Raw genomic sequence first — 27,601 nt, 5'->3', positions numbered from 1 at the left:
ATTAAAAAAAAACAGTAATTGAAATTAACTCAAATGGACTAAACTTGAGGCAAACATATTTAAGCACAGCTGAAAAGAGATTTAGTGAATTGAAAGACTGCTCAGGCCTTTATCTGGAATGGTACCTGGAGAGGGGACTGTGAGAGGTGGGGGGGATCTCGGAGGACAGGGAGTGTGGCCCACCATCTGGCTGAGTTCCCTGAAAGGGGAGGATAGGGCAGGAGAGCAAATATATTAAAGACAAACTGGCTTAAATTTCCCCAGAACTGTCCAGAACGTCACCTGATCCCAGAATCCTAACAAATCCCAGCCAGGATGAGTAAAATGCAACACACCTTTTGTCTTTGGGAGACTGCAGAAAAAGCCAGAAACAATGGCAATCACCCACAGAGGGCAGGCCAGTGACAGTGAAATGACATCTGAGTGGCTGAGTTAATATAGATGCTGACCTAGGAGGGTGCACCCAGGGAAATGGTCTTTTAAGAGGAGTTGAATAAGAACATGCTTGAACACACAGAATTGAGTGTTTGCCACCAACAGGGTGCCACTAAAAGAAATCCAGGGGAAGGGCTTCAGGAAGAAGGCAGAATCCAAGAAGAAATCATGGATAAAGAGTTTTATCTACTGCTACTGAACAAATGAACTTAATGTGGTGGTGGGGGGGTAAAATTGCCAAGTTTCCAGAATCCGCCACCTGGCCGTTGCCCATTCACAGATACCTCAAGGGGTGGAGAGGCTGCTCTCAAGTGCCTTTAACAGTTTTCTTAATGTTTCTGTGAGTTAAGACTTCAGGGCAGCTGCACATATTTGACAAGTCAAAACTAGAGACCAAGAGATCTCTGAAATAAAAGGGTTTTTGAGCCTTTGGAAAATAATTGAGTCCTGGGACAGAAGTTTCTCCTTCACGAGGCCAGTTAACAGACAATTTGTTCACCAACCTGAAGAAATGGGGTTCATTTAGGAGGGGTTTCTGGGAAGGACAATTCTTTCAGGTCATGTTGGCTGTAGATTGGGAAGGCAGGCTGATGCCAATCAGGGAAAGACTGGGGATGCAGGTCACACTCATGACGGATGCGGTGGTTCTGGGGACCTTCTAGATGATCGTTGAGATGGTGTCATCCAGGAACGTGGAGCTTCCGGTTAGCTATGGCCCATGGCTATTGACTGAGGGCCTTCCCTTGTCTGTCTTGTCTAGCCCTTACATCACTTAATTTAGGATGGCTCAGAATTTTTCCTTACGAGACGTGTGCAGGCCCTGCCTGTGCCTGGGGCGGCGCCTCGCGGGGTACTGGCAGAGCACCTGGGTGTCCTCTCCAGTGGACTGCTCGGGTGTCCTCCTGACACTGAGGCCGCCTCCCTAGAGTGGGCGACCCGAGAGAAACGGCCGTGGGGTGGCCATGCGTCCTTCAGGCCCTGGGTCATACCCTCACTCTGTGGTCTTCTGTTCACTAGAAGCTGGTCTGAAGCCTGTCCTTTCTCAAGGCCGCGGCGGAGTCAGGCTCTGCTTTCCCAAAGAGCAGAGTCAAATATGTGGCCATATATTAAAACCAACCAAAATGTACCATCAAATATGTAGGGGAATCTAAGCAAACACTGACTGTATATAAGGACAATAACGTAATAGTAATAATGCTAATCTGAGCATGGGGGGATGGGTAGAATGGAACTAATGTCCCTCTGACGTGAGGCGGGAGGAGCTGTGGGAGCTCAGGTGTCTGGAGCGCCGGTGCGGTGACTGTGCACCCACTGGGTCTCTGGGGCCTTAGTGCGCCACGCAAGTCAGCAACTGCATTCTTGGGCATTTGTCCCAGAGAAATTAAGACTTTTTCGTTTTCGTGCAGGAGCATGTACATGAATGTTTATAGCAGCCTTATTGGTGATAGCCCGAAACTACCAACTCACTGAATGTCCTTCTAGGGCTGATTGCTGAGCAGACTATGATCCATCCACACCGCAGGACGTAACTCAGTGGCACAAGGAGTGAACTATCCAAACACACAACCATGTGGATGAACTTCCAGGAAATTACTCTGAGTCTTAAAAGCTAACCTGAAGGATACATTATGCACAATCTGTTTATGCAGCAATTGTGAAATAACAGTTATGAAGAAAGAATGTTTGGGGATGTGGCTAGAAAAGGGAGGGGGGAAGCAATCCTACAGTGAAGGTTCAGTTGAGCTTGGTGGTGGTGATGGTTACACAAGGTTCCATGTGTGGGAAAGCTGCAGAGAGCCACACAAACACATGATTAAGCTCTTGAGATGGCACCCGGGCCCACTTCTCAGTTTTGCTATTGTGCTGTCATAAGATGTTAACACTGGGACACCGAGGGGAGGGCACAAAAGGCATGTGTGCACATTTCTTTGCCACCTTGTATGAACCTGTAGTTATTTCCAAGTAGAAAGGTGAGGTAAAATACAAATATTTTAAAATACAAATTTTGTATAATATATATATAAAGACTTCTCAGAACAATAAAGAGAAATGGGCAAACTCACCATCACAGTGGGAAATTTTAACATAAATCTCTTAATGGATAGGCTATAATAGATATAAACATTTATTGATGATGTGGATCTGATGGACAGATATAGACCGATGCACTCACTAATTGGAGAGTACGCATTCTCTTCAAGCACATACGGAACATTTCCAGCTATTTATGACTTACATGGGAGGCCAAAAAGTGTCAGAATATTGCTGGAGATTGGTCTCATTCGGGGTACATGATCTGACCGTGCGGCAGCTAAGTTAGAGATGAACACTAAAAAGAGAACTAGGAAAAGCCCAGATTTTAGATATTAAAACAAACATGTCTGAACAACTCACGTGTCAAATAAGAAATCACAATAGCAGTGGAAAAAAAACTAAATGAAAACAATGAGTGTGCATCAAAAGCAGAGACAAAAGGGAACTTTATACAGGCTCTTAAACACATTAGGGAAGATGACTCATAGAGAACGTATTAAGCATTGAATTTCAGAAGGAGGAAAAAGACAGAATACATACAAAGAATATGGAGGGAAGAAATCATTAAGTTGTATTATAAATGTTTTATTGAGTATGTACTACACACCCGACACTTTTCTTCATGCTGCAGAGCAGCCAACAGGATAAACCCCACAATTCCTGCTCCCATAAAATCATGTGCAAGAGAGAATAAAAATTGAAGAAACCAGTGAAATAGAAAACAAATATGCAGTGAAGAAAACATCAATAAAGGCAAAAACTTGGTTGAGAAAATGAAGTACACAAACATCTGACTTATTAGTGGAGAATAAAAAGTAAGGCAGAAATAAATGGTGTCAGGAATCAAAAAGAAGGAAATAATGATATGCTGCAGAAGTTAAGCAGATATGAACAGGATATTTTTTATTTTGTATTGACTTTTTTTTATTGAGGTGCATACAGCAAAATACACAAGTCATAGTGTGCAGCTTGATCCTGACCGTGTGCACGCTTGTACAGCCATCACCCACGTCAGGACAGCAAACACTGATTTCCCCCCTCACCTAATGTCCTCACCCGCCTCCCTGTGGCAACCATCAGTCTGTTCCCAGTGTCTATGAATTTGTTTTGTTTGTTTGTTTTGTTTTGTTTTTTAGATTCCACATATAAGTGAAATCAGATGGTCTTGTCTTCCTCTGCCTGGCTTATCTCACTTGGCATGATACCCTATGGTCCATCTGTGTCATCACAAATGGCAGGATTTCGTTCTTTCTTGTGGCTGAGTAATATTCCATTGTGTATATGTACCACCTCTCCTTATCCATTCATCTACTGATGGGCCCTCGGCTGCTTCCATATCTTGGCTACTGTAAATGATGCTGCAAAGAACATAGGGATGCATGTATCTTTTTGGATTAGTGATTTTGTTTTCTTTGGGTAAATTCCCAGAAGTGAAATTGCTGGGTCATATGCTATTTCTAGTTCCTGTTTTTTTGAGGACCCTACATACTGCTTTCCATGGTGAAAGCACCAGCTCACATTCCCACCAGCAGTGCAGGGAGGTTCTCTTCCCCCCACATCCTCGCCAGCACCTGCTTCTTGTGCTGTTGACAATAACTGTTCCCGACTGGCGTGAGGCGAGAGCCCATGGCAGTTTGATTTGTGTTTCCCTGATGATTAACCATGTGGGCCATCTTTTCATGTGCCTGTTGGCATCTGGATGTCTTCTTTTGAAAAATGCCTATTCAGGTTGTCTGTTCATTTTCTAATAAGATTATTTGTTGGTTTTGGTGTTGATATGAGTTCTGCACAGAGTTTGGATATTAGCCTTTTATCAGATCTATCACTTACAAATATCTTCTCCATGCAGTGGGCTGCCTTTTCATTTTGTTGATGGCGTCCTTTGCTGTGCGGGAACTTTTTAGTCTGATGTTGCCTCATTTGTTTACTTTTGTTTTTAACAATACAGTTTGTCCAATTTGGGTTAATCCCAAGGAACACAAAACTAGTTTAAGATTTTAAAATTTCTTGTAACTCATGACATTCACAGATTAATCAGAAAAATCATATGATTGCCTCAAGAGATGCAGAAAAAGCATTCAGTAAGACTTGGTGTCAATTTACATTTGTTTTTTTTTAGAATTTTTGTAAACTAATAATCTGCAAAAAAGCCTTCAGCAAACATTACACTTAATGGTGAAATGTTAAAAGCAATCTCTTTTATGATCAGAAGTAAAATTGTAATGCCTGTTAGGGTCAATTTTATTCAAAATTTTACTCTTAAATAATTAGAATTGGTCCCACTGACATCTCCGGGCCAAGAACACGAGTTCCCACTCTGTGTGGTGATAACAAATGAATATTAATTGAATTTGTATTAACAAGCAAAAAGTCCTGACAAAGTTCAATTTAAAACAGTAACAGATTAAGTACCAAGTACTAAATCCAAGAAAAATGTGCAAGACCTTTAAGGAGAATATTATTTTAAATGTTTCTTGAAAGGCCTACAAGAAGCCAAAGTAAATGGATAAATAAACCAGGTTTTTGGGTTAAAAAACTCGGTATTTTAGAGATGGTCATTAAAAATAAAACAATCAGTGATTTTACTAGCAAAAATGAGTTTATTTGGGAATAGCAAAGAACTGCAACTTGGGACAAGCGAGAACTGACAAAAACCACACAGGTTCGTCCCACTGAGTGAGGAGAGAGCCATTCTTCTTGGAGGAGGAAGCAGAGGGGGGTTTAGAAGGGGAGTCCGCCGGGGAAGCGCAGGCCGGGGTTCCGGAAGGCGCTGCAGTGCCGAGGTTCCCCTGCGGGAGCCTGAGACACAGCCTCTGCCTGTAATTGACCTCAAGGACTATGTTCTGGCCTCCAGGCCCCATTTTAGTGAGTTTCCTTTTATAAATTTTCACAACCCAATTGGTGTACAGGTTCAATATACATAATTGCAACTGTAATGCCATCAGGGTTTGTTTTTCAAGGACCTTGGTAAGTTTGTTCTCAAATTTCCGCGGAAGAGATAAGGGCACCAGGTAAAGGAGGAGGGGACTTTCTTCCCAGAGATCAGGCTGCTGCGCAAACACGCCCAGAGGGGGTGAGCGCAGCCTGGGGAGAACCCTGCGGCCCACATCGGGGCAGAAAGGCCGGCCTGTGCGGTCAGGCGCTGACACAGCCGGTTCTCCGTGTGGGGAGATGGGAACTGGAACCCTTTCCTCACGTCCAACGTGAAAACCTCTCGCCGGTGGGTCAAAGGCTTGCAACCGGCAAGAGTAAAACCTTTAGAAAGTGACACAGGAGACCTCATGGCCTCACAGTCCGTTACTCAAAGAAGACCCCAGACGGGAATGACAGAGCTGAAAGCGGGTGCATTGGACTCATTCAGAACTTCCAAGGTTTCACTGCCAGAGGACCAAAGTCAGGAATATACCTAAAGAATGCCTGCGAGGCAATAAAATAAACAGTCCCTAGAAGATGGACTAAAGATCAGGTGCCCCATGGAAGGTATGAAAGCCCCTCTGAGTGACACAGAAAGAACCAATACACTTTTAGAGGTTCCATCTTCACAGCTTCTCCCAGACCTGCGTGTTGCACAATACCAAATGTTGGTGAGGATGCAGAATGGTCACGCATGCTCTCAACAGTGCCAGGTGACACATCATTTTGGAAACAATATGCTGTGTGCTGGGGAAGCTGAACACACACATACAGTACAACCACCAGCTGGCTGCTAGGATATTCCCTGGAGAACTGCTTGCAAGCGCCCATAGAGCAAGCAGCCTTAGCAACAGCTGCCTGAAGCCAGAAGCCCCTCTGTGCTCACGGGGGTGTGTGAGCTTTGGTGTACAGAACTCAATCCAGAAAGCAACACAGCTCCCAGAACGAGGAAGTGACAACTTCAAATGTCAACCTGGACGGGTTTCAAAAATACAACGTAAGTGAGAGGCACAAACTCCACAACAGTATGGCTGGTATTTAAAACATGGTCTGAAAACCAGGAGAAACAACAATACATATATTATGTAGAGATGCTTCAAGGTGTAAAACTATAAAGAAAAGTAACAAACACAAAATCCACACGTGGAGCTCTCTGGTCAGGGCTGCCAAGGGGTCTCTGATGTGCTAAGGCAGGAGCCTGTTCCCGTGGGCGCGCCCCACCTGCTCTGCTGCGTCTTTGGGTCTCAAGGCAGCACTCTCTCCCTGCCTCCCCGGGAGCCTCTGACAGGCCTGCCCTCCCCAGGACAGGTGGTGGGTGGGCCTCCCCCATGTCCACCCTGTGGAATTCAGGGACAGTGTGCAAGCACTAGAGTCTGGTGTGCCTCTGGCCCACAGGAGGTACTCAGCAAGCGTTGTTGAATGGCTGAATGAGCATCTGAAGAATGGGAGCGGCGAGGGGAGGGCCTTCACCTGTCAAGGTATTTCAGCCACAAAACACTGTGGCTTCTGACAAGCACACGGAGGCAGAGGCAGCCAAGATTTCTGCAGGCCTCGGTGAACGTCCCCTCCCTGGGAGGGCTAGATTCTCTCCAGGTGGCCTCTCCGGCACTCCTGCAGCTGAACGCCTCTGCCTGCAGCCAGGGCCAAGCCTCCCACCGAAGCTCCCAGAGCCTCCGCCTCAGGGGCCCCAAAGCTGCCCTGCAGGACCCGCACTCCCCACTGTCTCCCGGCAGGAGCAGGCGTTACCATCTAGGGCAGTCTAAGAGAGAACTCACTCCCAGCCGTCCTCCCTTCTAATTCCCAGGCTGATCCGGGGCCCCTGCCAGGAACCTGTCTCCCCGAAGGGCAAGGTCCAAGTCTGTGCTCCCCTGCCCCACCCTCTCTGACCTCCTAGGGTTCCGTCCAAGGCCAGTCCAGAACATCACAGAGCCCCACTTGGATCTAGCAGGGTGAGGCTGGGTCTGGAGGGGGGGGACATCGCAGGGGATGGGCTGCAGCCCCCCTTGTCTCCTGCCCTTTCCAGCGAGGGGCCCCTCCAGGCGGCCTTTGTTTCTTGCTTTCAGCCGGGTCTGAGGCCTCTCCCTCCTCTGGGCTCTCCCCGGTGGAAGGAAGGGGGGCGGGAGAGGGCCGGGCTGGCTGCATCCAGAGACTCTTCTGGGGCCCAGCCAGATGGCGCTTTGAGGAGGCCGAGGGCCTTTCCAGCACCCCTACCCTTCCTGCCGGGGCCTCGAGCTGGAAGAAAGGCGCCTTTGCTGGCCCGTGACATCAGACCCTCAGACTAGGCAGCAGTCCCAGCCCAGTTGTCCCTGCTGGTTCCGCCCGCCAGGGTGCTGCCCAGCCCCTGCTCCCAGGGGAGGCTGCCCTTCCATCCCCTCCCTGCCCCCAGGCCTGGCATTCCAGGGTGGTCTTGCCACAGGGCTCCCTGCTGCCCTACACTTAACAAGTCTGCACCCCCAGCCCATGGTCACATTCCTGAAGAATCCTTAAAAGGGGGAACCCCCAACCTTTCGGGGTACTCCTCTCTCTGAGGTTGCCTGCACTTTCTAAGTGCGTAACCTTTTAATCTCTCTCCTACCCTTCAGGGCGCCTCTCCTAGCTGAGCTTGCTGGCTGCACTTTTTCTCTTTAAATAACTTTAAATAATACTTTTCCTCTGCTTTTCACTACTGTGTCTCTGCCCTTCAATTCTTTGTTGCGGCGGGGACGAGGACCCAGGGAAGTACACAACGCCCTCCCCGACACTACGGCTGGGGTTCTTACTGGCATTCTCATTTTGCTCAGGGCACAAAGTGGGGGTGGCTCCTGGCCATGCTGGCACACGGGGTTCGTGGGGAGTCAAACCATAGAGGACAGACGTTTTGTATGGTATGGCAGAGGGGGCAGGGCTGGGGCTCTGGGGCCTGCTGGGCACTTACCCAGCCCAGCCAGCATCCTGGGGCCTGAGGACCCTCTATGCCTTCTTCTGCCGTCCTTGGAAGGCCCCTGGCCTCCCCATCCCAGGCTCCTGCACCCCCGGCCCCGAGCCCACCTGGGCTCGGGTTCTCCCGTGGGACTGGGGGACTGTGGCTATCCTGACGCTCTCTCCCTGTGCCCTCACTTGTCACCTTGGTGCTGGGGCCATGACCTAAGTGTGTCTCCATGCTGCGCGGCCTCTCAGGTCTGGGCCTCCGGTTCCTGGCCCAGCCCAGCGCCCTCACCCCATGCCAGGCCCCCTGCTCCACACCCCGGGGCACGCCGGTTACTCCCAGAGAGACGGCTGGGGGTTCTCCAGGTCCTGCCAGGTTGGAACCCCGACTTCCCACAGGCAGACCCTGCCCCGTAAGTACCAGGGGCTGGGGCACCGGTCGGAGGTGAGTCTCCGGGACTGCGCAGGCAGGAAGGGGGAGGGTGGGCGACCGCCGCAGGTGCTCCGGCTGGGGCGGCGCGGTGAGTCAGCCGCTGCCTCCCTCACCTGCGCTCGCGGAGGGACCCGCGGCGGGCGGGGCGGCTCGTCAGTCCGCCAGGGGGCGTGGCCGGCCGTGGACCGAGCCAGTCCGCGCCCCGCCCCGGGCGCCTACGGCGCGGCCCCGGGACCGCGGCCTCCCGGCTCCCCGCCGCCCCTCCGTCAGCGCCTCGCCGCCCGCGCGACCGCCCATGGCCGGGAAGATGCTGTCGCTGCTGTCGCCGTTGCTGCTGGCCGCGGCGGGCCTCGCCGGCCTCCTGCTGCTGTGCATCCCCACCCGCGACGTCCGGGAGCCGCCCGCCCTCAAGGTGCATGCTCGGACACCGGGCGCCGCCGCGGTCCGCGGAGCAGCGGGCCCAGGCCCGGGCGCCGGGCGGGAGAGGCTCGGACCCGGGCAGGGCCAGGCTGGGCCCGCGTGGCGGCCTGGGACCCACACCCGCGCTGCCCTCCGGCTTGGCGGGTGGAGTCCCGGCGCCGGTCCTGGCCAGGTCCAGAGGGCGGCGGCGGCGCTCTCGCCGCGACGCAGGGCTGGAGGCCGGAGTCCTGGGAACTCCGCGCTCGCCGCGCCGCCGCGGAGCCTACGACCTGCGCGGCCGAGAGGCTGTGTCTCTGCTCCGTGATGCAGCCTCGGGGCGCGCCCCACCCACCGCGCCCAGTGCAGTCCCCAGGGACGCATCAGTTCCGGGTTGGGCCCAGATCAGGTGACGCAGGCTCTGGGACCCAGGGACCCCTCCCCTGGTGGCCCTGACGGTGTGGAGTCCACCTTTGACTCCGCTGGCCCTAAAGGGACTGGGGTGGTCTTCCTGCCAGACTGGGCTCCAGGAGTCCCGCAGGCTCATGGGGACCCTTTGCTGGACCTGTGAGCCAGCCCTTGGGAGTGGGGCCCAGGATGGGAGGTGGCAGGGGTGTGCGCTCTGTAGTCAAGGGGGACCACCCACCACGAGTGGGGGTGGGGTAGAATGGAGGGCTGGCCTGCTAGTGCTGATGGGGAAGCTGGAGCGCCCTGCTGGGAGGTGGGGAGTCTGGAACGGCCCCTTTCTCTGCTCAGGAGGGCCTCTTCTCCAGAGCCCCACTCCCACCCTTGGAATCTAAGCCCTTGGGGGCAAATGCTGGCAAGTGGCTCTTGCAGGCTGGGTGCTGACCTCGTCCAACCTGCATGGGAGGCCCATGCAGCTCTCCCTATGGCTGGGCTCAAGGCCCTGGGAGGGGGCATCTTCAGGCAGGGTCAGCAAGGCTCCTGGCTCCCCGCTTGGCCTTGGCCAGCCTTCTTCCTGAAGCCCTTCCTTCCGCATGGTCAGGTTGAGCTGAGGTCAGAGGTGGGGACAGAGGAGGAAGGAAGAGTGGCAGGGTTACGCCTGCAGTTGGGCTCTTCTCCTCAAGCCTGGGAACCTCCAAGGGTGACCCCAGGACCCTCTGACCCTGACGCAGCCCCTCAGGGTGCCCCTGCGGGAAGGTCCTGCAGGGAAAGGCACAGAGGCTCCTGGCCACCTCTCCCTGCCTGCCACACTCCCCCCAGCCAAGCTGTGTCTCCACAGTTGCCCCTGGTCTTCTGGAAGCCTCAGGACCTTGCCCAGGGTGGGTGGGGTGTGGTGGAGCGCTGGAGGAGCTAGAGGTGGCCTTCAGGCCTCCCACCCCCACCCCTGAGACTGCCCCCCTTCCACCCCCCAGTATGGTATTGTCCTGGATGCTGGTTCTTCCCACACGTCTATGTTTGTCTACAAGTGGCCTGCGGACAAGGAGAATGACACGGGCATTGTGGGCCAGCACAGCTCCTGTGATGTGCGCGGTGAGGGTCCCCTGAGCCCTAGACTTCCCTGGCCTGGGTTACCCACTCACTGTGTGCCTCAGGTGTCCCCTGTGGCCTCTGCACCCTGAGCAGTCAGACCTCTCTACTTGAGGCTGGGTAGGGCCACCCCTGTAGGAGCTGCAGGAGACAAAACACACAGGCTGGGCCCCTGGGCCTGGGAGGAGCTCCACTCCAGAAAGCAAGCCCCAGGTAGCGGCTGAAAGGTTTGGGCCTTGGCTACATCCCAGACAGAGCAGGAGGAGTCCAGAGCTGTTGGAACGCCCAGGCAGGCCCCCTGGGAGGCTAGGCCGGGTTGACAATGCCCACTACTTTGTCCTGGCACCTGAACACACACCCACTGGCTCTGTGGCAGCCTGAGACTGTGGGTGGCATGCTGGTAGTCCCCTTTGTCTTGGACTGGGTGTCTCTGAGGAAGTGGGAAGGTGTGTCTAAGCTGCCACCTGGTGTAGGAGCTCAAGCCCCCAAGCCCTGCTGGCGGATGGCCCCCAGGGGTACTGCCCGCCAGGTGTGGGCCCATCTTGCGTCCTCTCTTTAGGTGGGGGCATCTCTAGCTACGCAGACAATCCCTCCAGGGCTGGCCAGAGTCTTGCAGAATGCCTGGACCAGGCACTTCAGGATGTGCCCAAGGAGAGGCACCAGGGCACACCCCTCTACCTGGGGGCCACTGCGGGCATGCGCCTGCTCAAGTGAGTATGCCACCTGCCTTGAGACCTGGCCTTCCTGGCTCCAGGGCCCCACAGTGCCTCAGCACAGGGTGGACCCCACGTGCCTTCTGTGTCAGAGCTGGGTCGGTGCTCCCCAGCAACAGGATCACAGCCCCTGGGAAGGGTGCTCTACAGAGTCCTTCCTGTGCCACAGCCTGACCAGCCCCGAGGCCTCAGCCAACGTGCTTACAGCTGTGACGCGGACACTGACCCAGTACCCATTTGACTTCCGTGGTGCCCGCATCCTCTCGGGCCAGGATGAGGGGGTGTTTGGCTGGGTGACTGCCAACTACCTGCTGGAGAACTTCATCAAGGTAGGCCTGGCAGCCAGCCCAGTGAACCAGTGGGCATGGGCACCCCCAACTCACTAACCCTAGTTTCCACCCCCTACAGTACGGCTGGGTGGGCCGGTGGTTCCGGCCAAGGAAGGGGACACTGGGGGCCATGGACCTGGGGGGCGCCTCCACACAGATCACCTTTGAGACGGCCAGCCCAGCTGAGGATCCGGCCAACGAGGTCCAGCTGCGGCTATACGGCCAGCACTACCGCGTCTACACCCACAGCTTCCTCTGCTACGGCCGTGACCAAGTCCTCCGGAGGCTGCTGGCCAGTGCACTCCAGGTGCCCCCCCGCCCACTGTGTTCTCTCGGAGGGTGAGAGGAGGGATGGGGGCCGAGGGCCCAGAACAGAGCCTGGGCAGCGGCCGTACTGAGGAAGGCTTCTCCAGGTAGCCAGAACCAAAATCAGGCTTCAATCAGGTAGACGGACAGGTGGGGAGGGGTCCAGCATGAGCAAAGGCCCAGTGGCTGTGGGTGGACCTGGCAAGTGCCTGGCTGGGGAGAAGGGAGGGCCAGGGCCAGATCTCAGAGGGCCTGGGGTGCCTGGCCAACGAGTTTGGTTTTTGTCCAGGGGCAATGGGGAGCCATGGGTTGCTCCTAAGCACAGAAGCAGTGTCACCCAAGTGGCACTTGTGGGAGATTCATCAGGATGCTCCTCTGGGGAGGCTGTCCAAGTGTCCAGGGTGGGGGGGGCAGTGCTTGGAGTGGGGGTGGCACCACCTGCACCCTCCTCATTTTGCCAGAACCACAGCTCCCACCCGTGCTGGCCCAAGGGCTATTCCACCCGAGTTCTGCTGGGAGACGTGTATGAGTCACCATGCACCTCGGCCCTGCGGCCCCACTCCTACAACAGCAGTGCCACGGTTGGCCTGTCCGGGAGCAGCAGCCTGGCCCTCTGCCGGGACCTTGTCTCGGGGCTCTTCGGCTTCTCCTCCTGCCGCTTCTCCCGGTGCTCCTTCAACGGCGTCTTCCAGCCCCCTGTGGCCGGGAACTTCATTGTGAGTCCAGGCGCCGGGGTGGAGGCCTCCCGACTGCCCAGCAGCCAAGCTCATGGCAGTGGCTGCAGAGCGGTGGGTCTGACTGCCCCGCTCCCACAGGCTTTCTCTGCTTTCTTCTACACTGTGGACTTCCTGAGGACGGTGATGGGGCTCCCTGTGGCAACCCTACAGCAGCTGGAGGCAGCCGTGGCCACCGTCTGCAACCAGACATGGGATGAGGTGAGCCTGCCGCCCCTCCTCCAGGCCTGCATGGTGGGTGGGGGTGGGTGCTCAGCCAGCTGTGTCGTGTGTCCCAGTCATTCGTTTGCTCTACAAGTAGAGGGAGACCCAGGCCTCTCTGAGCACCCACTATGGTGGGGGAGAGATTGCTATTCAGACTCGAAAAGTTATGGCAAGCTGGGAGCCATGTGAGATGGGGTTGCAGAGCCTCCCTAGGCCTGACCCTAGGACCAAGGTCTGGAGGGCAGAGGGGACGGCCAGTGCAAAGGGCCTGTGGCAGCTGGGAGCATGGAGCAGACAGGGGCAGAGAGGCCTGTGGCTGGGGAGTGTAGGTGAGAGTGGCTGATCAGGGTAGAAGCAGGACTCAGAGCAGGGCTTGGGGGGTGGGTGGGGGCACAGGGAGCAGGTAAAGACAGTTCCAGGTATCTGGGCTTTGCTAGGTAAAGGAGGATGGAGGGGTTTGGGCATACGGAGAGTGAGGCACGTCTAAGGGCACTGTGGTGACACAGGCCTCCTCCTATCCTCCCTGTCTAGTAGGGAGTGGGCAAAGTGCCAGGGCAGGGGGCAGGCGCAGGGACCTGGGCTCCAGCTCGGAGCTTCTGTCCCCCTGACCTTGTGCCAAGGCTGCCGCCGCACTCTACCCCTTGGGAGGTCATCCGTACTGCCTGCTGGAGGTGCACATCCCAGGCACAGGAGCTGGCCGCCGTCCAGCAGTCACCCTGTTCTCCAGGGGAACAGCGCTGCCTGGGGGTGGCCCCCTCCGTCTTTCTGGGCCCTCTGACGTGGTCTCTAGCCCTGCACTGCCTGTGTGTGTGGGTGGTAGGGGTGCCGCACGCCGCCGGCCACCCTGCCCCATCTGGCCGAGACCTTAGGTGGTCGCTGACCCGACAGTCCCCCACCTGCGTCCCAGCTGCAGGCTCGGGCGCCGAAGGAGGGGGCCCGCCTGCCCGACTACTGCGCCGGGGCCATGTTCGTGCAGCAGCTGCTGAGCCTCGGATACGGCTTTGACGAGCGCGCTTTCCGCGGGGTGACCTTCCAGAAGAAGGTGGGGGAAGGCAGCCCAGGCGGCGGGGCGGAGCCTCCCGGGCGGTGCGAGGGGCGGGGCCTGAGCGGAGACGGGGCGGGGCCTCCGGGCGGCGTGGAGGCTGAGGCCGCGACCTTCGCATGCAGGCGGGGGACACAGCTGTCGGCTGGGCGCTCGGCTACATGCTGAACCTGACCAACCTGATCCCCGCCGACCCGCCGGGGCTGCGTAAGGGCACGGACTTCAGTTCCTGGGTCGCGCTCCTCCTGCTCTTCGCCGCCATGCTCCTGGCCGCGCTCGTCCTGCTGCTGCTCCAGGCGCGCTCTGCCAAGTCGTCGCCGAGCGCCATCTAGAGGCGCGCCGGTGCCAGTGCCCAGGCCACACACCCCCATCCCCGCGTCCCCTATTCCCCGCGCACCTCACCCTCAGCATCTCGGTCCCTAATGCAGCCCCGGACCCAGACCGGGACTCTGGCGCCCACGCCCCCAGGGCCCGGGGGTGTACGGAGGGAGCCGAAGCCATCCCCTCCTGCCCCCTCCTGCCCTTGGCTTGTCTCAAGGCCTCCTGCTCCCTGGAGTTGGGGTGCAGACAACTTGCACCCCTGAGCCTGTGACTGCAGGGCTAGGTTTCCAGAGCGAGGAGCCCTCAGAGCCCGCCACCCTCTCCCTCCGGAGTCAGGGTCGTTATTAGGGGGGTGCCAGAGCCCACAGCTGGGAGCCAGACCAGTGCCTACTTGTAATAATTTTGTAATAAAAAGTTCTTCCTAGAGCAGCGGAGAGCATGTTTGCGGGGTGGGGCCTCTTTGCTGCCGTTGCTCCTGGTCCTGGGGTTGGGTTTGCTCTTCCTACCCCCTTCCTCTCCTGGCCAGAGGTGTCCACCCGGATCCCCTGCTGCGCCATTGTGCCCTGAGCAGCCGCCAGTGGCTAGCCTAAGAGAGAGTCCCCGGTTCCCCCTGGCTGGCAGAGCCCCTGCCGCACCCCCAGGTCTGCATCAGTGACCTAGGCCAGACTGAAATCTGGGCCCTGGCTCTGGAGTTTCAGGGGTGGGGGGCAAGGGGGCTGCCTAGGGTGCAACCCGTCCTCCAAGACGCTGGTGGAGGAGCAAAGCCTCAACAGGAGGTGGTGTGGAAGGGTGTTGAGATCAGGGCCAGGAGGGCCGCAGGGCCGCGTTGCCCGAGGAATGAGCCTTGCAAAGAGACTAGCTCTGGAGGCGAGCAGTCCCACGGGGACACCACTCCCCTCCTGCCCCGGTACGTCCGCAAGAGGCATCGAGCGTCCCGTTCCTGCGGCTTCGGCGGGCGAAGCACAGTTTCCTTGAGCGTGGGGAAGCGTGGTCTTGCTTCACCGACCCCCCAGCCCCGCGCCCAGCCTTTTCTGGGAAGTGAGCTCAGGCACTATTTCTGTCCGCCCAAGGCCCTGTTGGGGGAGGATGGCTGTCATTGTTCTGCTAACCCCCTCCCCACCACGACTTCTGCCCTGGTTTGGGCCATTTCACAAAACCCAGGGCTCGCAGTTCTGAGACTCAAAGGGCTGAAGAGCACGGGCGCTGGGGGTGGGCTCGTCTTTGTCCTCTCAGTGACGTCAGCCAGAGGGAGGCTTCCAGTTGGGCTGGAGTGGGCGTACTCTCAGGGGGCCACAGGTGGAGTATGAGGAGGTGCATCATAGGAGCTGGTGGGGCCCCAGGGAGCTGAGCAGTCACCTGTCACCTGGGGACCGTGGACAGCTCCCAGCTGGTTCTCATCAGCACCTCCCGGTCACTCTTGCCCCCTGGCGGCCTTGCTGAGAGCGGCCACCCCATTCCAGCCTAGTTCTCTGCATGTTTGCTTTCACCTGTGCGTCTCTTAGAGCTGGTGCATCTTGGGCATCCCTGTGCACCTGTACATGTGTGTGCTCCTGGCGTCCCCGTGTTCCTGGGTGCTTGCGCCTCCAGACCCAGGCAGTTCCTCGGCTAGGGCAGGGTGGAGGGTGGGGTGGGAGTTGGAATTCAGCCTGGGAGAGGGCTCGGGGCAAGCGCATCCCGTGGAAGCCCGCCCTCGGCCAGTTCCCAGGCCGATCTGTGGAGAACAGAGGAGGTCCCGGCTGTCCCGGCCGCAGAGGATGAAGCACCCTGACGCCTAGGGAGGGTTGGGGGCTCAGACCTGGAGGGAGAGGGGCGGGGGCGGCCTGGAGGCGCCGTCCCGCCCCCGCAGGTGGAGCGCGCAGGCGCACTCTCCGCGCGCGCCTCTGGCCGCCGCGCCTGCATCCCGGATCCTTTGCCGCAGCGTCAGCGCCGCCGCCGCCTCCTTCCGTCCTGCTCCGCCGCCGCCCTGCTCCCGACGCGGAGTCCGGAGCCCGCGCCGAGCCCCGGGCCGCGCGGTGCCATGCTGCCCCGGCGGTGGCGCTGAAGGATGGCGACGCCGGTCCCTCCGCCCTCCCCGCGGCACCTGCGGCTGCTGCGGCTGCTGCTCTCCGGCCTCGTCCTCGGCGCGGCCCTGCGCGGTGCCGCCGGCGGCCGTCAGGGTGAGCCAGCGCTCTCGGCGCAGGCCGCGGGGCGCCCCGGGGCCTGTGTCGCCGGGCTGGGCGTCGGTTCGGGCGGAGGCGCCGTCTCCCTCCCCACCGCCGCCCTCGCCGTAGGCCCCGCGGGCCCGGCCCCACCTCGGCCGGGACGGGGTAAACAGGCCTGGCCGGCCGGGGCTGCCCCGGTTCCTGGCGGCGAACCTGAAGTCTTTGTCTCTGGGTCCGAGCGCCGGTCTGTGTCTGTCGCAGGAGAGCGCTCTCCCGGTGGGCCTGCTGCCGGCAGCCTGTGTTGTGCGCGCTTCTGGGTGTCTGCGTCTCGGGCGCCGCGGGTGCGGGCCTGGCCCCGGGTGCCTGCTGGCCTTGTTGCCGGTGCCTCCCGGGGTCAGGGTCGCGGCGCTGGTCGGCCTGTCCCCACGTCTCGGTGGTTTTGGCCGGCACCTCGCTTTGCTGCCATGGCGATGTCTGAAGTTTCCTGGGGTATTTGGCAGCTTGTCCCAGGCTTAGGGTCTTGTTCTGGCTTAAGTGGGGGCAACAGGCTTCCAGATTCAGAACCCCCTCTCCCACCTGTGTCCTGCAGGACCGCGCCTTTCTGTCTTCTGTGCTAGGGGTTGAGGGGCACCCCCTAGAGAGCCATGAGTCCAGGATCCCAGGAAACCTCCCTGCTTCCCAGATGGGCACTGGGGTAAAGGCAGGGAAAATCTACAGGAGCCCAGGATCCAATGCACCCACTCCTAGGGGTTTGCACTGGCAGACTTCGTGCCCTTGTAGTCACCCAGTTCTCCTGGCAGCCCCATAGGAGAGGTACTATTCTTAACCCGTTTACAGATGGGGAAACTGAGGCATGGACAAGTTCAGTGACTGGTACCGGATACAGCTGGGAGACTACCCTGGGCAATGTGGTTCTGTGTGTGTGGCCTCTAGAGGCCAGAGCAGGGCAGGGCAGCAGTCCATCCTCTGGACAGGATGTTGGCATGATCAGGGGAGGCTCCCAAAGAGGCCTGAGGGCCGGAGCGTGGCTGGCCAGGGATGGTGGAGGCTGCCTGCTGAGGGCCCAGCTCAGGGCGTACAGGGTGGGGCCTCCTGAGGAAATGGGCTGTAGCTGCTGTTGTGCCCCTGAGGTGGGTTGGCGCCATCCCAGCTGCTCATAGGCTTTATGCTGGCCTGGGTGTGGGGTGTGGGGCCACCCACTGTCCAGCTGCCCTCTTTCCAGACATCTTTCTGCACCCAAGGCTGGAGTGGACTTTCCCAGGACTTTACAGGTAGCAGCCATGTCCTCCTGGGCCCAGGGGCCTGGGGGTGTAGAGAGGCCCCTGGAACCTAGACACCGGAGCCAGCTTTGCCCCTCAGGCCCCTGCCTTGGCCTGGTGCACTCTGGGTTCTCAGCACCAGGGGCAGGAATTGCCTGGCTCCTCACATCCCCAGCTGTTGGGTGGGGTCCAGTCAGACCTGCTGGCACAGGCTTAATGTTTAACTCACCCGAGGCCTGGGCCCAGCTCACCAACACTGGTGCCTGCTGACCCAGTCTCTGCAGGACAGCGGTCCCTGGGATGAGAGCTTCTGCCTACCTGCAGCAGGTGTGCTGGAACTTCCAGCACGGATGCCTACAGCCGGCAGGTGTGACTGTCAAGTTACCAAGGAGACCAAGTCGAGCCAACTAAGATCTGGAGGACAGAGCTGGTCACCCCCGATCCCGTATGTCATGGCCCTGAGTCCCAGTGGCCCTTCTGCAGCGTGGGGCAGGAGCTGGGCTTGGAGAAAGGGCCTCCTCTTCCCCATGCAGGACTGACCGTCCCGCTGGCTCTCCCCTGGCTCTACTGGCTCTGGTGCTGCACGACTGGGGCTAGCATCTCAGGCCTCCAGACATTCCCTAGCTTGCAGATGGCACAGAGGGGAAACTGAGGCAGAGAGGGACACTGCCCGCATTCCCCAGCATCAGGATGGGATCCACTGGCTGTGTATACAGAACAGTGTGTGCTGGGCCCCAAATCAGGAACTGGTTCTGGCCCAAAGTCCCAGGCACTCCCCAGTCCCTGGCAGTGTGGCTGTGGGAGTGACCTCAGCCTGGGTTCTATAACCAGAGCAAGTGAGACTTGCTGGCTTCATCTATGGTCTCCGCAACACAGCGGCTGCTCCGTGCCAGGGACTAGCTAGAGGCTAGACATGGTGCAGTGTGACTGTCCTCCAGGCCGGGCCCTTGTCCTGGGCTCTGCTCTCTCAGGCTGCGGGATGGCATGATGGGGCTCGGGGGGCAGCTCCGACGTGGTGGGGGAGGTGGGTGGCCAGCATCTCGTGCTGCCCTTGAGTCGGAGAGGGAGACCTGCCCCCCCCCGGGGACCCCAGCCTGGACAGAGAATCCAGGGCTGGTTTGGGGCATGCTGAGATTGGAGGCAGGGTTTGGAGGCCCCACAGCCCTGCTGGGGAGAGCGAGTGCTGGGCGGCCTCAGGCCCGGAAAGTGGACTCTAGGGAGTGGGTGGGGCAGGGGAGCTCTGATAAGTCCTGGGGCTGTTTGTCTTCCTGGTTCTGATGGCTGGCAGTCGGGAGGAAGGGCCTGTCCAAAACAATGGCCAAACCCGGCCTGGTCAGCTCCGCGGGGGAGGGAGAGGCCGAGCAGGCCCCCTGGGCTGTGACACAGCTCTGCCTTCTGCTTCCTTCCTAGATGTGGCCGCCTGTCCTGGGAGCCTGGACTGTGCCCTGAAGAGGCGGGCACGGTGTTCCCCGGGCGCGCGTGTCTGTGGGCCCTGTCTTCTGCCTTTCCGGGAGGACCATCAAGGGCTCTGTGTGCCCAGGACACGCCAGCCTCCTGGTGCAGGTGAGCAAGGTGGCCTTTCTCCTTCCCCCACCCTGACAGATCCACCCCATCTCAGCTCCCTGGTCCTCGGAGCTTTGGAGTGGCCTGGAGGTCCTTTCCAGCACAGGCCCAGAGTCTGGCTGTGGGCTGAGGCCTGGAGCAGGTAGCCCCTCCCCAGGCAAGGGTATCCAGGGGAAGTGCTGGGGTGCTCCTGCGGGAGGCAGGGTCAGAGATCCCGGGCCTGGGTCTCCACAGGATCTCCCCAAACTCCGCAGGCACCACCTCCCCACCCCGTGGGCCACTGGGCTCTCTGCCAGCACACTCTTCCTCTACTGCCCTCTCGTCCTGTCCACTTGGTGTGTGCTGGGGTGCCTCATCACACCCCAAGCCCAGAGCCTGTCAGGATGGCCAGTCAGATGCTGAGTGACTTCAGGTGTGATGGGGCATCACAGAGGGGTGCTGGGCATGCTGGAGCCCGGGGGGCAGGAGGGCTTCCCGGAGGAGCAGTCCCAGCAGGGTGTGGGGTGGGGGCCTGAGGGGTACAGGACAGCTCTAGCAGGTGGCACCCTCTCGGGGCTGGGTGGGGGTGTACCTGGAACCTCTGGACTGGAGCCCACAGCAGGGGCAAGGGGGACCCAGCCACCAGCCCCACCCAGCAGCGGCCCTCTCTTCTTCCTGATAACCTGGTGGAGGTTAGATGCAGGGGAACAGAATGGGTCCCCCTTACATGGGGAGTCACTGCCCCCCTCAGCCGAGAAAGTATTGGGACGGGGTGGTCCCAACACTCAGCCCACCCTTTCATGGGTAACGGGGTGGGGGCACCCTGGCCTTTGCACATTCTCCTAGCACCTCTGCCCTTTATCCCCCAACCCAAACTTTTCCTGGGAACACCACTGCTCACAGGGAGAGCCCTCAGTTGTCACCATGGCAACACCAGATGGCCAGGGGCCAAAGGTTGGGGTCTGGCCCTCGCCTAGTGCCTGGGCAGAGCTCGGAGGGAGGAGGCGGCCCAGGTCTGGGGACTGGTTCCCTGATGGGCCTCTCCCTCTTGGGAGGCCACCAGCAGCTGGTGCTGCTAGGAGGGGCTGGGGACCTCCCTGCCTGATGGCCCCTCGCCGTCCCCAGGGGATAGCCCAGCCCAGCCCAGACTGGAAGATGAGATTGACTTCCTGGCCCAGGAGCTAGCCCGGCAGGAGGCACGGCACTGGAGGCTCACTGTGCGGCCCCTGGAGCCTGGTGAGACCCCAGCCCCTTCCCCTGCCTCTCCCTGTCACCTCTGGCCCCACCTGGTGCTGTGTCCTGACCTGCCTTCTCTCTGCAGCAGCCACCCTGGGGCTCGCAGAGCGCCACCAAGGCTCCCACCTGGGCCTACCCTCCACTCGGGGAGCCCCGGCACCCACGCCCCGCACCTCCTTGGGTGCCCCTGTGTCATCTGGACCCGTGCACATGGCTCCCCTGGAGCCTCAGGGTGGGCATGGCGATGGCCTCGCCCTCGGTAGGTCTTGGTGGGCAGGGAGGTGGTGCCACCCCACCCCCAGGGCCGCCCTCACTGTTCCTGTTCCCGCAGTGCTCGCGGTGGCGTGCTCCGTGGCCGGCGCGGCCGCCCTGGCTGTGGCCGCTCTCTGCTGGTGCAGGCGAGTGTGGGGATCGCGGGCAGGGTGGGGGTGGGTGGGTCGCCGCCCCACGGGTCTCAGGCTCCACTCCCACAGGCTGCAGCGAGACATCCGCCTGACCCAGAAGGCTGACTACGCAGCCCCGCGGGTACCCAGCTGCCCCGCCACACCCAGGATCTCGGTGCGTGTCCCCACCCCTGCCCCGCTGCCCCTGCCCCTCTGGACTGCAGCTTGACCCTCCTCCCCAACCCGCAGCAGCCCGGGGACCAGAAGCTAGCACACAGCGCCGAGGTCTATCACTACCAGCACCACAGGCAGCAGATGCGGTGTCTGGAGCGGTGAGAGGCCCCTGCCCCACCCCCGAGCCCGCAGTCCCCACCCTGGGCCCACCGCCCCTGCCCTGGGCTGGTCCACCCACCTCAGGGCCCCCCACTCCCACCCCCTGCTTGGGGTCCATGTGCCCTGAGTACCCACTGCCAGTCTGGGCCACTGGTGCCTGGAGTGTCTAGGAGGACCCAGCCATGCCACCCCCTCACCCAGGCATAAAGAGGCACCCAAGGGCCTCAACTCAGCCTCCTCGGACGAGGAGAACGAAGACGGTGACTTCACAGTGTACGAGTGCCCGGGCCTGGCCCCGGTGAGTGCCGTGGCAGGGCGGGGGGCTTACCAGCTGCTGGGGGGTCCCCCCCACGCTGCTCGCCCCTCCCCTGGACCAGCCTGGTGCCCACCCCACAGACAGGAGAGATGGAGGTGCGGAACCCACTGTTTGACCACGCCTCGCTGCCCGCGCCCCCACTGCAGTGACCGAGGCCCCCGCCTGCCCGCTGCGGACTGCAGGGCCACTGCTTCCCGTTAGAGGCCACGTTCTGACAGTCGGCTGCGCTCCGCCTGGGAGCCCCTGGCTGGGAGGGCCCGCCTGGTAGCAGGGACTGTCCCCGCTCCTGCCTGTCCTCTCCAGTCTAGGCCCCAATCAAGGCGGCAGGGGGAGCCCCAGCCACCAGGCATGGGAGGGGAGCGTGGAGACAGAGCCGATTAAAGTACGTTTCAGATCCAAGGCCCTGCCGTGCTGGAGACTGTCCCCCGTGTGGGGCCTGGTACACAGCCCCTGGAGGGGGCCTGGGGCTTGCTTCCACACCCCCAGAGAGAGGGGGCATCTGCTCCTGCTTGGCAAGACCCTCCCATCTCCTGCGGAGGAACAGAGGCTTCATTTCTCCACAGACACCCAGGACCCGCTGCCCTGTGGCCCTCATGCGCACTGCCCCTGATGTCCCTGCCGGGGGTGGGGCGGGGTGCCATACAGGGCCCCAGTGTGCAGCCAGTGCCGTTCCCTGAAAGACCCCCTCCTGCGTATGATACAGAAGGCGGTTGGTGGGCCCCCAACCCTTCCATCCCTGCCGTTCTCCGCCTGGGTGGGGAGGTGGGGGAACAGGATACAGGCCTGAAGTGTGAGTGTGTTACAGGGTCCACACGGTCCCTGGGCTCCTGCAGCTGGCAGGCGTGCCAAGGCAGAGGGACCTGAAGGACTGTGGCTACACAATTGGGCGGGCAATGGGGAGCTGGGTGAGCAGGGACTCTGGAGACCCTGGTCCCAGGCGAGCCCACCACCCTGCACACCCCTGTAGCCTCGGCCGCAGGGCCCTGCCCGTGAGCACCTTTCCTGGTGTAAAAGGCTAATCTTGCCTCTGCCCTGCCCCTGCCCAAGCCCACTTGTGTGTCACCTCTGGGCATAGTTGACAGAAGGGGACCCTCAGACCCCAACACAGACCCTGAGGTAACATCCATCTGTTTGGAGATGCCTCCCACCCCAGCAAGACCCTGGGGCTAAGGCCGCTCTTGGCACAGAATTGGGGCAGGGTGGTGCCCCTAGCCCAGACAGCAGGAGGCGGGCCCTCCCACTGCAGTTTAGACCCACCCTCCTGCCAGTCTGGGTGGCTGGCTGAATTGGTCTGGGATTCTGAGTCCCCTGCTGCACAGCCCTACTCAGGAGTGGGTCCCGGTGCAGAACCGGAAGGGAGGGGCAGCGCAGGTGCAGAGTCTGGGCCCCTGGAGGAGCTCCAGCAGGTCCTGGAGCCCCTCCCGGACAGGGATGTGGAGGTGCTCCCCAGCCTGGGAGGAAAGGAAGGCATGGGAGAGGGGACCCGCCACCGGCTGGAGCTCTGCATGGTCTCCAGGCGGAAGGGCCGCCCCCTGCTGCTTCCAGCACCACCCTTGGCCACTCTCCCCAGCCGAGGGCCCCCTCAGCCACCTGCCCGCCTCTGTGCGCCCACCTTCCTAAAGGGGTTCATGAAGCCCCCGCCACACCCGCTGGGCGAGAGCGATGTGCGTCTGGCTCCCTCTGCTGCCTTAGCTCCGGCCCCTCAGGAGCCATTTGCCTGGGAGCACGGCCACCAGGGGGCCTTCTGGGCACGCCTGGACTCCCGGTACTCAGGCCGCACTGTGGGTGGGCGGATGGGCAGCCAGGCACCGCCCTCTTTCCCTGAGGCTCCCCTCGGGCCAGGGCTGGATGGCCCCTTACCACCGCCCTGGGTGCTGTCTGCTGGGGTGGGGCGAGGGGTTGTGGTCTGTGGCCAGGGCCTGCCCTCCGTCCCTCTGGGTTACAGCTTCCGTTGGTGCCCCCTGGGAGGTTGTCCCTACAGCAGCCTTGGTGCAGCCCTGGGCGAGAGCATGCCCCTCATTCCAAGGTGCTTGCCAGCTGGTTAGCAGGCAGAGCTGCCAGCCCGTGCCCCGGGGTATCGTGAGGCTGGGGTGTGCAGGATGAGGCCCTGCTTTCCCTTTGACTCACGCTCTCACCTTCTCTTCCCTCTGAGAGCCTCTCATTCTGACCTGTTTCTGGGCCAAAGCTTGGGGCCCCATTTCCCAGCCGGCAGGTCCCCACAACTGGGGCCCTGTGGCTGCCAGCGCAAGTGGTAGATGTGGGATGGGGGAGCAGCCGACCCGGGGAAGGGGGGGCTCCCTTGCATCCACCCAGGAAGGGAGCAGGCTGTGGGTACAGATGGGCCTGTGGCAAGGGCCCTGGCCAACCCGGCTGTGCAACAGGAAGGGCAGGGGCACTGCCAGCAAGAAGCCAGGTTGCTGTCAGGCTGCGGGAGGATCAGCTCCTTCCTGCAGGCCTCCACTCCGCGCAGGGTGCCCACCGCAGGAGGGTGCTGAGTGAGGCCTGAAGCCAGGGCGTGGCTCCTATGGGCCCCCCACTAGGGAAGAGATGCCAGGGTGGGGCCCAAGGCCCAGAGCCACCACATCATCTCCCTAAACATTGGGTGGCTGGTGGCGGGGGGGGGGGCTGGCACAGCCACCCACTCTTCTTCAGCCGGTGTGGAACCAGGTTTGGATGCTGCGTCCACACCTTGGGCCCCCCAGATGGTTTCTGCCACACGCCACAGCTCCCCCCCACCTGGATGTTGTGTGCACAGGAGGTTGTGTGGCCAGCAGCCCCCTCCTGGCCTTGCCTCTGCTCAGCAAGCTGCCCAGTTCTGCCCTGATAGCACTTGGTCCCCACTGAGGGGCAGGAGCCAGGGCAGGCAGGGCAGTGGGAGGCCCCTGGGACGACAGGGCAGCAGACCCTGCCGGCCGTTCCTGGTCGCTGTTCCTTCCATGGCACCAGCCTGAGGCCTCCTGAGTGCTAAGCATGGAGGCTGGGCCCAGTCCAGGACCAAGCTGGGGTCTGGCCGGGGTGAGGGGGGCTGACGGGACAAGGCCTGGGCCGGGGTGGGGAGCGGCCAGAGCTCAGGCAAGTCCCAAGGCACCGGCCTGCTGGTCTCCCACTCAGAGGACCCAGTCAAAAGGGGAAGGAGCCGGGCCTCAGGGCCTCAGGGCTCCAGGCCGGCTGGAGAAGGCAGGAGGGGAGGGGCTCTGGACTTCAGCCCTCCATTTCCTGGCACAGGAGCCAGCCCCCTGCCCACCTGCGTCAGGGACACACCGACTCCTTCCCTTTCCAGCCTGGAAAGCCCCCTCCCTGCCCCCACCCTGCCCTGGGCTGTGGGGCCCGCAGGGAGAGACCTGGAGCCCCCAGGAGCGGCCCTGCCCCCAGGTTCCTGTTGCTCAGTGTTGGTGGCTCTTCCCAGCCCCGCCAGAACCCTGGGCCTCCCCACAGCCTGGGGCTCCTGCACACTTCAATCCTTGGGCAGAGAAGGAAGGCACAGCGGGCCTGCAGGCCACCCGGGACCAGGCCCAGCCCTGTGCCCGCCCGCTGCGGCGTGTGCTAGGGCCTTGTGGGACCCTGGGACGGACCCCCTGTCTGGGAACCTGAGTTCTGGGACAAGGGGTCCTAGGGGCTGCAGGCGTGGGGTGGGGTGGCACAGCCAGAAGCCACGGGAGAAGCCGCAGTCTGCAGCGAAGAGCTGAGCGCAGCACGTCTACAGCCCTAAGCGAGGGTCTGGGAGCCCCGGGCAGAGCTGGTCTGTTGGTGAGCAGGGGAAGTGGCAATGCCATAGAGGGGGGGTGGCACTGTCCTGGGCCCACTGCGGCCTGCTGGCCATCCGGGGTGCCTTGGGCCTGGGTGGTGGGCAGTGATGGGTCCTCAAGGTCCCTGGTGCCCTTCTGGGGAGAGGACCGCCTCCATCCAGGATGGCCTCTCCAGAGGCTAAGCAGGCCTCTCCGAAGGCCCTCATGGGGGGCGGTGAAGCATGGCATTGGTTGACTGTCTGGGCAGAGGGGGAGGATGGTGGGTAATGCCATAAAGCCACCAACAGGGCGGGGCAGGGTGGGGCAGGCGCGGGAAGGTACCTGGTTTCTCTCATCTTGGGCAGATCTAAGCACAGCGCTTCCAGGTGCAGCTGGGCACCGGGCCCAGCTGTGATTTCAGGGCACCTCTGCCTGGCAGCTACTGTGATTTCATATCCTTGGGTTCCTGGGTGACTGATTCTGGGAGCTGCGGATGAAGAATGCCGGTGAGTGGGCGTCAGGGAAGCCCGGGGCAGGAGGATGCGGCCGGTGGGGAGCCCAAGGAGACAGCCTCTCTTCCTGTGTCCTGTGTAGGGTGTGGCTCTGCCTGGAGGCTTTGGGCCTTGGGGGGCCTGACTGGGGCAGCCTCGCTCTCAGCCCTCTGGCTCCTGCAGCTACTCCGGCGGGCCCCTGGGGGAGCCCCGGTGCCCCGGCCCACGCTTGTCCTCGTCTGGCACTGGCCCTTTGCCGACCGGCCCCCAGAGCTGCCCAGCAACACCTGTGCCAGCTACGGTGTGGCCCACTGCCACCTGAGCACCAACCGCAGCCTTCTGGCCAGTGCCGATGTCGTGGTCTTCCACCATCGCGAGCTGCAGACGCGGCAGGCCCGCCTGCCCCTGGCTGAGCGGCCACGTGGGCAGCCCTGGGTGTGGGCCTCGATGGAGTCACCCAGCCATACCCACGGCCTCAGCCTCCTCCGAGGCATCTTCAACTGGGTGCTGAGCTACCGGCGCGACTCAGACATCTTTGTACCCTACGGCTGCCTGGAGCCCCGTGACGGGCCAGCCCCACCGCTGCCCGCCAAGACCAGGGTGGCTGCCTGGGTGGTCAGCAACTTCCAGGAGCGACAGCCACGGGTGCGGTTGTACCGGCAGCTGGCGCCTCACCTGCGGGTGGATGTGTTTGGCCGCGCCCACAGGCGGCCACTTTGTGCCCACTGCCTACTGCCCACCGTGGCCCAGTACCTCTTCTACCTGTCTTTTGAGAATTCACAGCACCGAGACTACATCACCGAGAAATTCTGGCGCAATGCGCTGTGGGCCGGTGCTGTGCCTGTGGTGCTGGGGCCCCCGAGGGCCGACTATGAGGCTCTTGTGCCACCTGACGCCTTTGTGCATGTGGATGACTTCGGCTCGGCCCGTGAGCTGGCCGCCTTCCTGGCTGGCATGAATGAGAGCTGCTATCGGGGCTACTTCGCCTGGCGAGAGCGGTTCCGTGTGAGGCTGTTCAGCGACTGGCGGGAGCGCTTCTGCGCCATCTGCACCCATTACCCCCACCTGCCCCGCGACCAGGTCTACCATGACCTGGAGGGCTGGTTCCAGGCCTGAGCCTGGGCTGCTGGAGGAGGCAGGGGAGGGCAACCGGGTGCTGGTGGTGTAGTGGGAGGCTGGATGTTGAAATCAAACCATGGGGCATCCGGCCCCCATGGGCAGCTGTCAGATTAACCCTGAGGCTGGGGTGGGACACCAGGAAGCACGGGTGAGGGAGAAGCAGCGGGTCTGAGCACGCTTCCTGGAGGAGGCTGGCCGGTACTGCAGCAGGCGTTTGGGGGTGGAGATGACAGCAGGAGGAGGCTAGTGTGGTGTAAGTTGCAGCTGGTCAGAAGACGAGCTGCTGAGGACCTCCCTGTCCACCCTGATCGGATCCTGTTGGGGGGGTCAAGGCTGTCCTCAGATGTGGGGCTAAGACTAGAGGCGGGGCTCTTGGGGCTGCAGACGTGCCCCTCTGTAACGGAGGGCCCTGGCGGGGAGCACGCGGCTCGTTGGCCTGCCCCTTCCACAGTGCCAGAGCCCCTTGTGCAGACCCGTGCTGGGCAGGGATACCGTGCCAAGCACACCAGGTTGGTCAGCTTTTTGCATCCTGCAGTCCACTTGGGGAGGGGCATCAACCAATAAAGGAAGAACAAGAATGGCGTGTGTCCAGTCTGCAAGGAGCAGGGCCCACATACCTGCCTTCCGCCCATCATGTGGGCCACATAGGCCTCACTTTCCCGACGGGACCCCACTTGCTCCTCTGAGACACCCTCTGCCCTGCAGCTCTGCTTCCCCCTCCCTGCTTCCTTCAGCCCCTCCTCAATGGCACCATGGCAGAGAGCCTCGCCTCTGGAGGGCAGGAGGCACCGAGGTAGGAAA

General features: G+C 60.7%; 3 protein-coding genes across 9 annotated transcripts; all 3 read left to right on the top strand.

Annotated features, from left to right (window-relative positions):
• Positions 1–8,375: 8,375 nt before the first annotated feature.
• ENTPD2 (ectonucleoside triphosphate diphosphohydrolase 2) lies at positions 8,376–14,681 on the top strand. 2 transcript variants are annotated; one of them, XM_036901641.2, is made up of 9 exons: positions 8,376–8,699; positions 10,492–10,609; positions 11,166–11,316; positions 11,489–11,648; positions 11,728–11,955; positions 12,416–12,670; positions 12,770–12,889; positions 13,800–13,934; positions 14,060–14,681. In XM_036901641.2, the coding sequence occupies exons 1-9, from the start codon at positions 8,520–8,522 to the stop codon at positions 14,264–14,266; spliced, it is 1,554 nt and encodes a 517-aa protein (XP_036757536.1). In that variant the 5' UTR covers positions 8,376–8,519; the 3' UTR covers positions 14,267–14,681. The 2 variants fall into 2 exon arrangements, with proteins under 2 accessions (XP_036757536.1, XP_036757537.1); XM_036901642.2 differs by lacking the exon at positions 8,376–8,699 and adding an exon at positions 8,915–9,131.
• A 1,446-nt stretch (positions 14,682–16,127) lies between these two features.
• On the top strand, positions 16,128–21,864 carry NPDC1 (neural proliferation, differentiation and control 1). Of its 5 annotated transcripts, none has more exons than XM_036901638.2 (9): positions 16,128–16,411; positions 19,066–19,218; positions 20,323–20,433; positions 20,519–20,692; positions 20,765–20,831; positions 20,907–20,991; positions 21,066–21,148; positions 21,351–21,447; positions 21,527–21,864. In XM_036901638.2, exons 1-9 carry the CDS (start codon positions 16,300–16,302, stop codon positions 21,578–21,580), a joined length of 936 nt encoding a protein of 311 aa, XP_036757533.1. In that variant the 5' UTR covers positions 16,128–16,299; the 3' UTR covers positions 21,581–21,864. The 5 variants fall into 5 exon arrangements, with proteins under 5 accessions (XP_036757533.1, XP_036757535.1, XP_036757531.1 ...); XM_036901640.2 differs by having other exon boundaries at positions 16,129–16,411; positions 21,612–21,864; XM_036901636.2 differs by having other exon boundaries at positions 16,131–16,411; positions 21,546–21,864.
• A 3,178-nt stretch (positions 21,865–25,042) lies between these two features.
• On the top strand, positions 25,043–27,378 carry FUT7 (fucosyltransferase 7). 2 transcript variants are annotated; one of them, XM_036901635.2, is made up of 3 exons: positions 25,043–25,212; positions 25,556–25,696; positions 25,848–27,378. In XM_036901635.2, the coding sequence occupies exons 2-3, from the start codon at positions 25,684–25,686 to the stop codon at positions 26,795–26,797; spliced, it is 963 nt and encodes a 320-aa protein (XP_036757530.2). In that variant the 5' UTR covers positions 25,043–25,212; positions 25,556–25,683; the 3' UTR covers positions 26,798–27,378. The 2 variants fall into 2 exon arrangements, with proteins under 2 accessions (XP_036757530.2, XP_036757529.2); XM_036901634.2 differs by having other exon boundaries at positions 25,047–25,212; positions 25,785–27,378.
• The last annotated feature ends 223 nt before the right edge of the window (positions 27,379–27,601 follow it).

The sequence above is a fragment of the Manis pentadactyla genome, chromosome 3 (assembly GCF_030020395.1).
Source record: "Manis pentadactyla isolate mManPen7 chromosome 3, mManPen7.hap1, whole genome shotgun sequence".
NCBI lineage: Eukaryota > Metazoa > Chordata > Mammalia > Pholidota > Manidae > Manis > Manis pentadactyla.
Note: the sequence above shows the minus strand (reverse complement) of the source record. Positions and strands in the feature narration are given on the sequence as shown.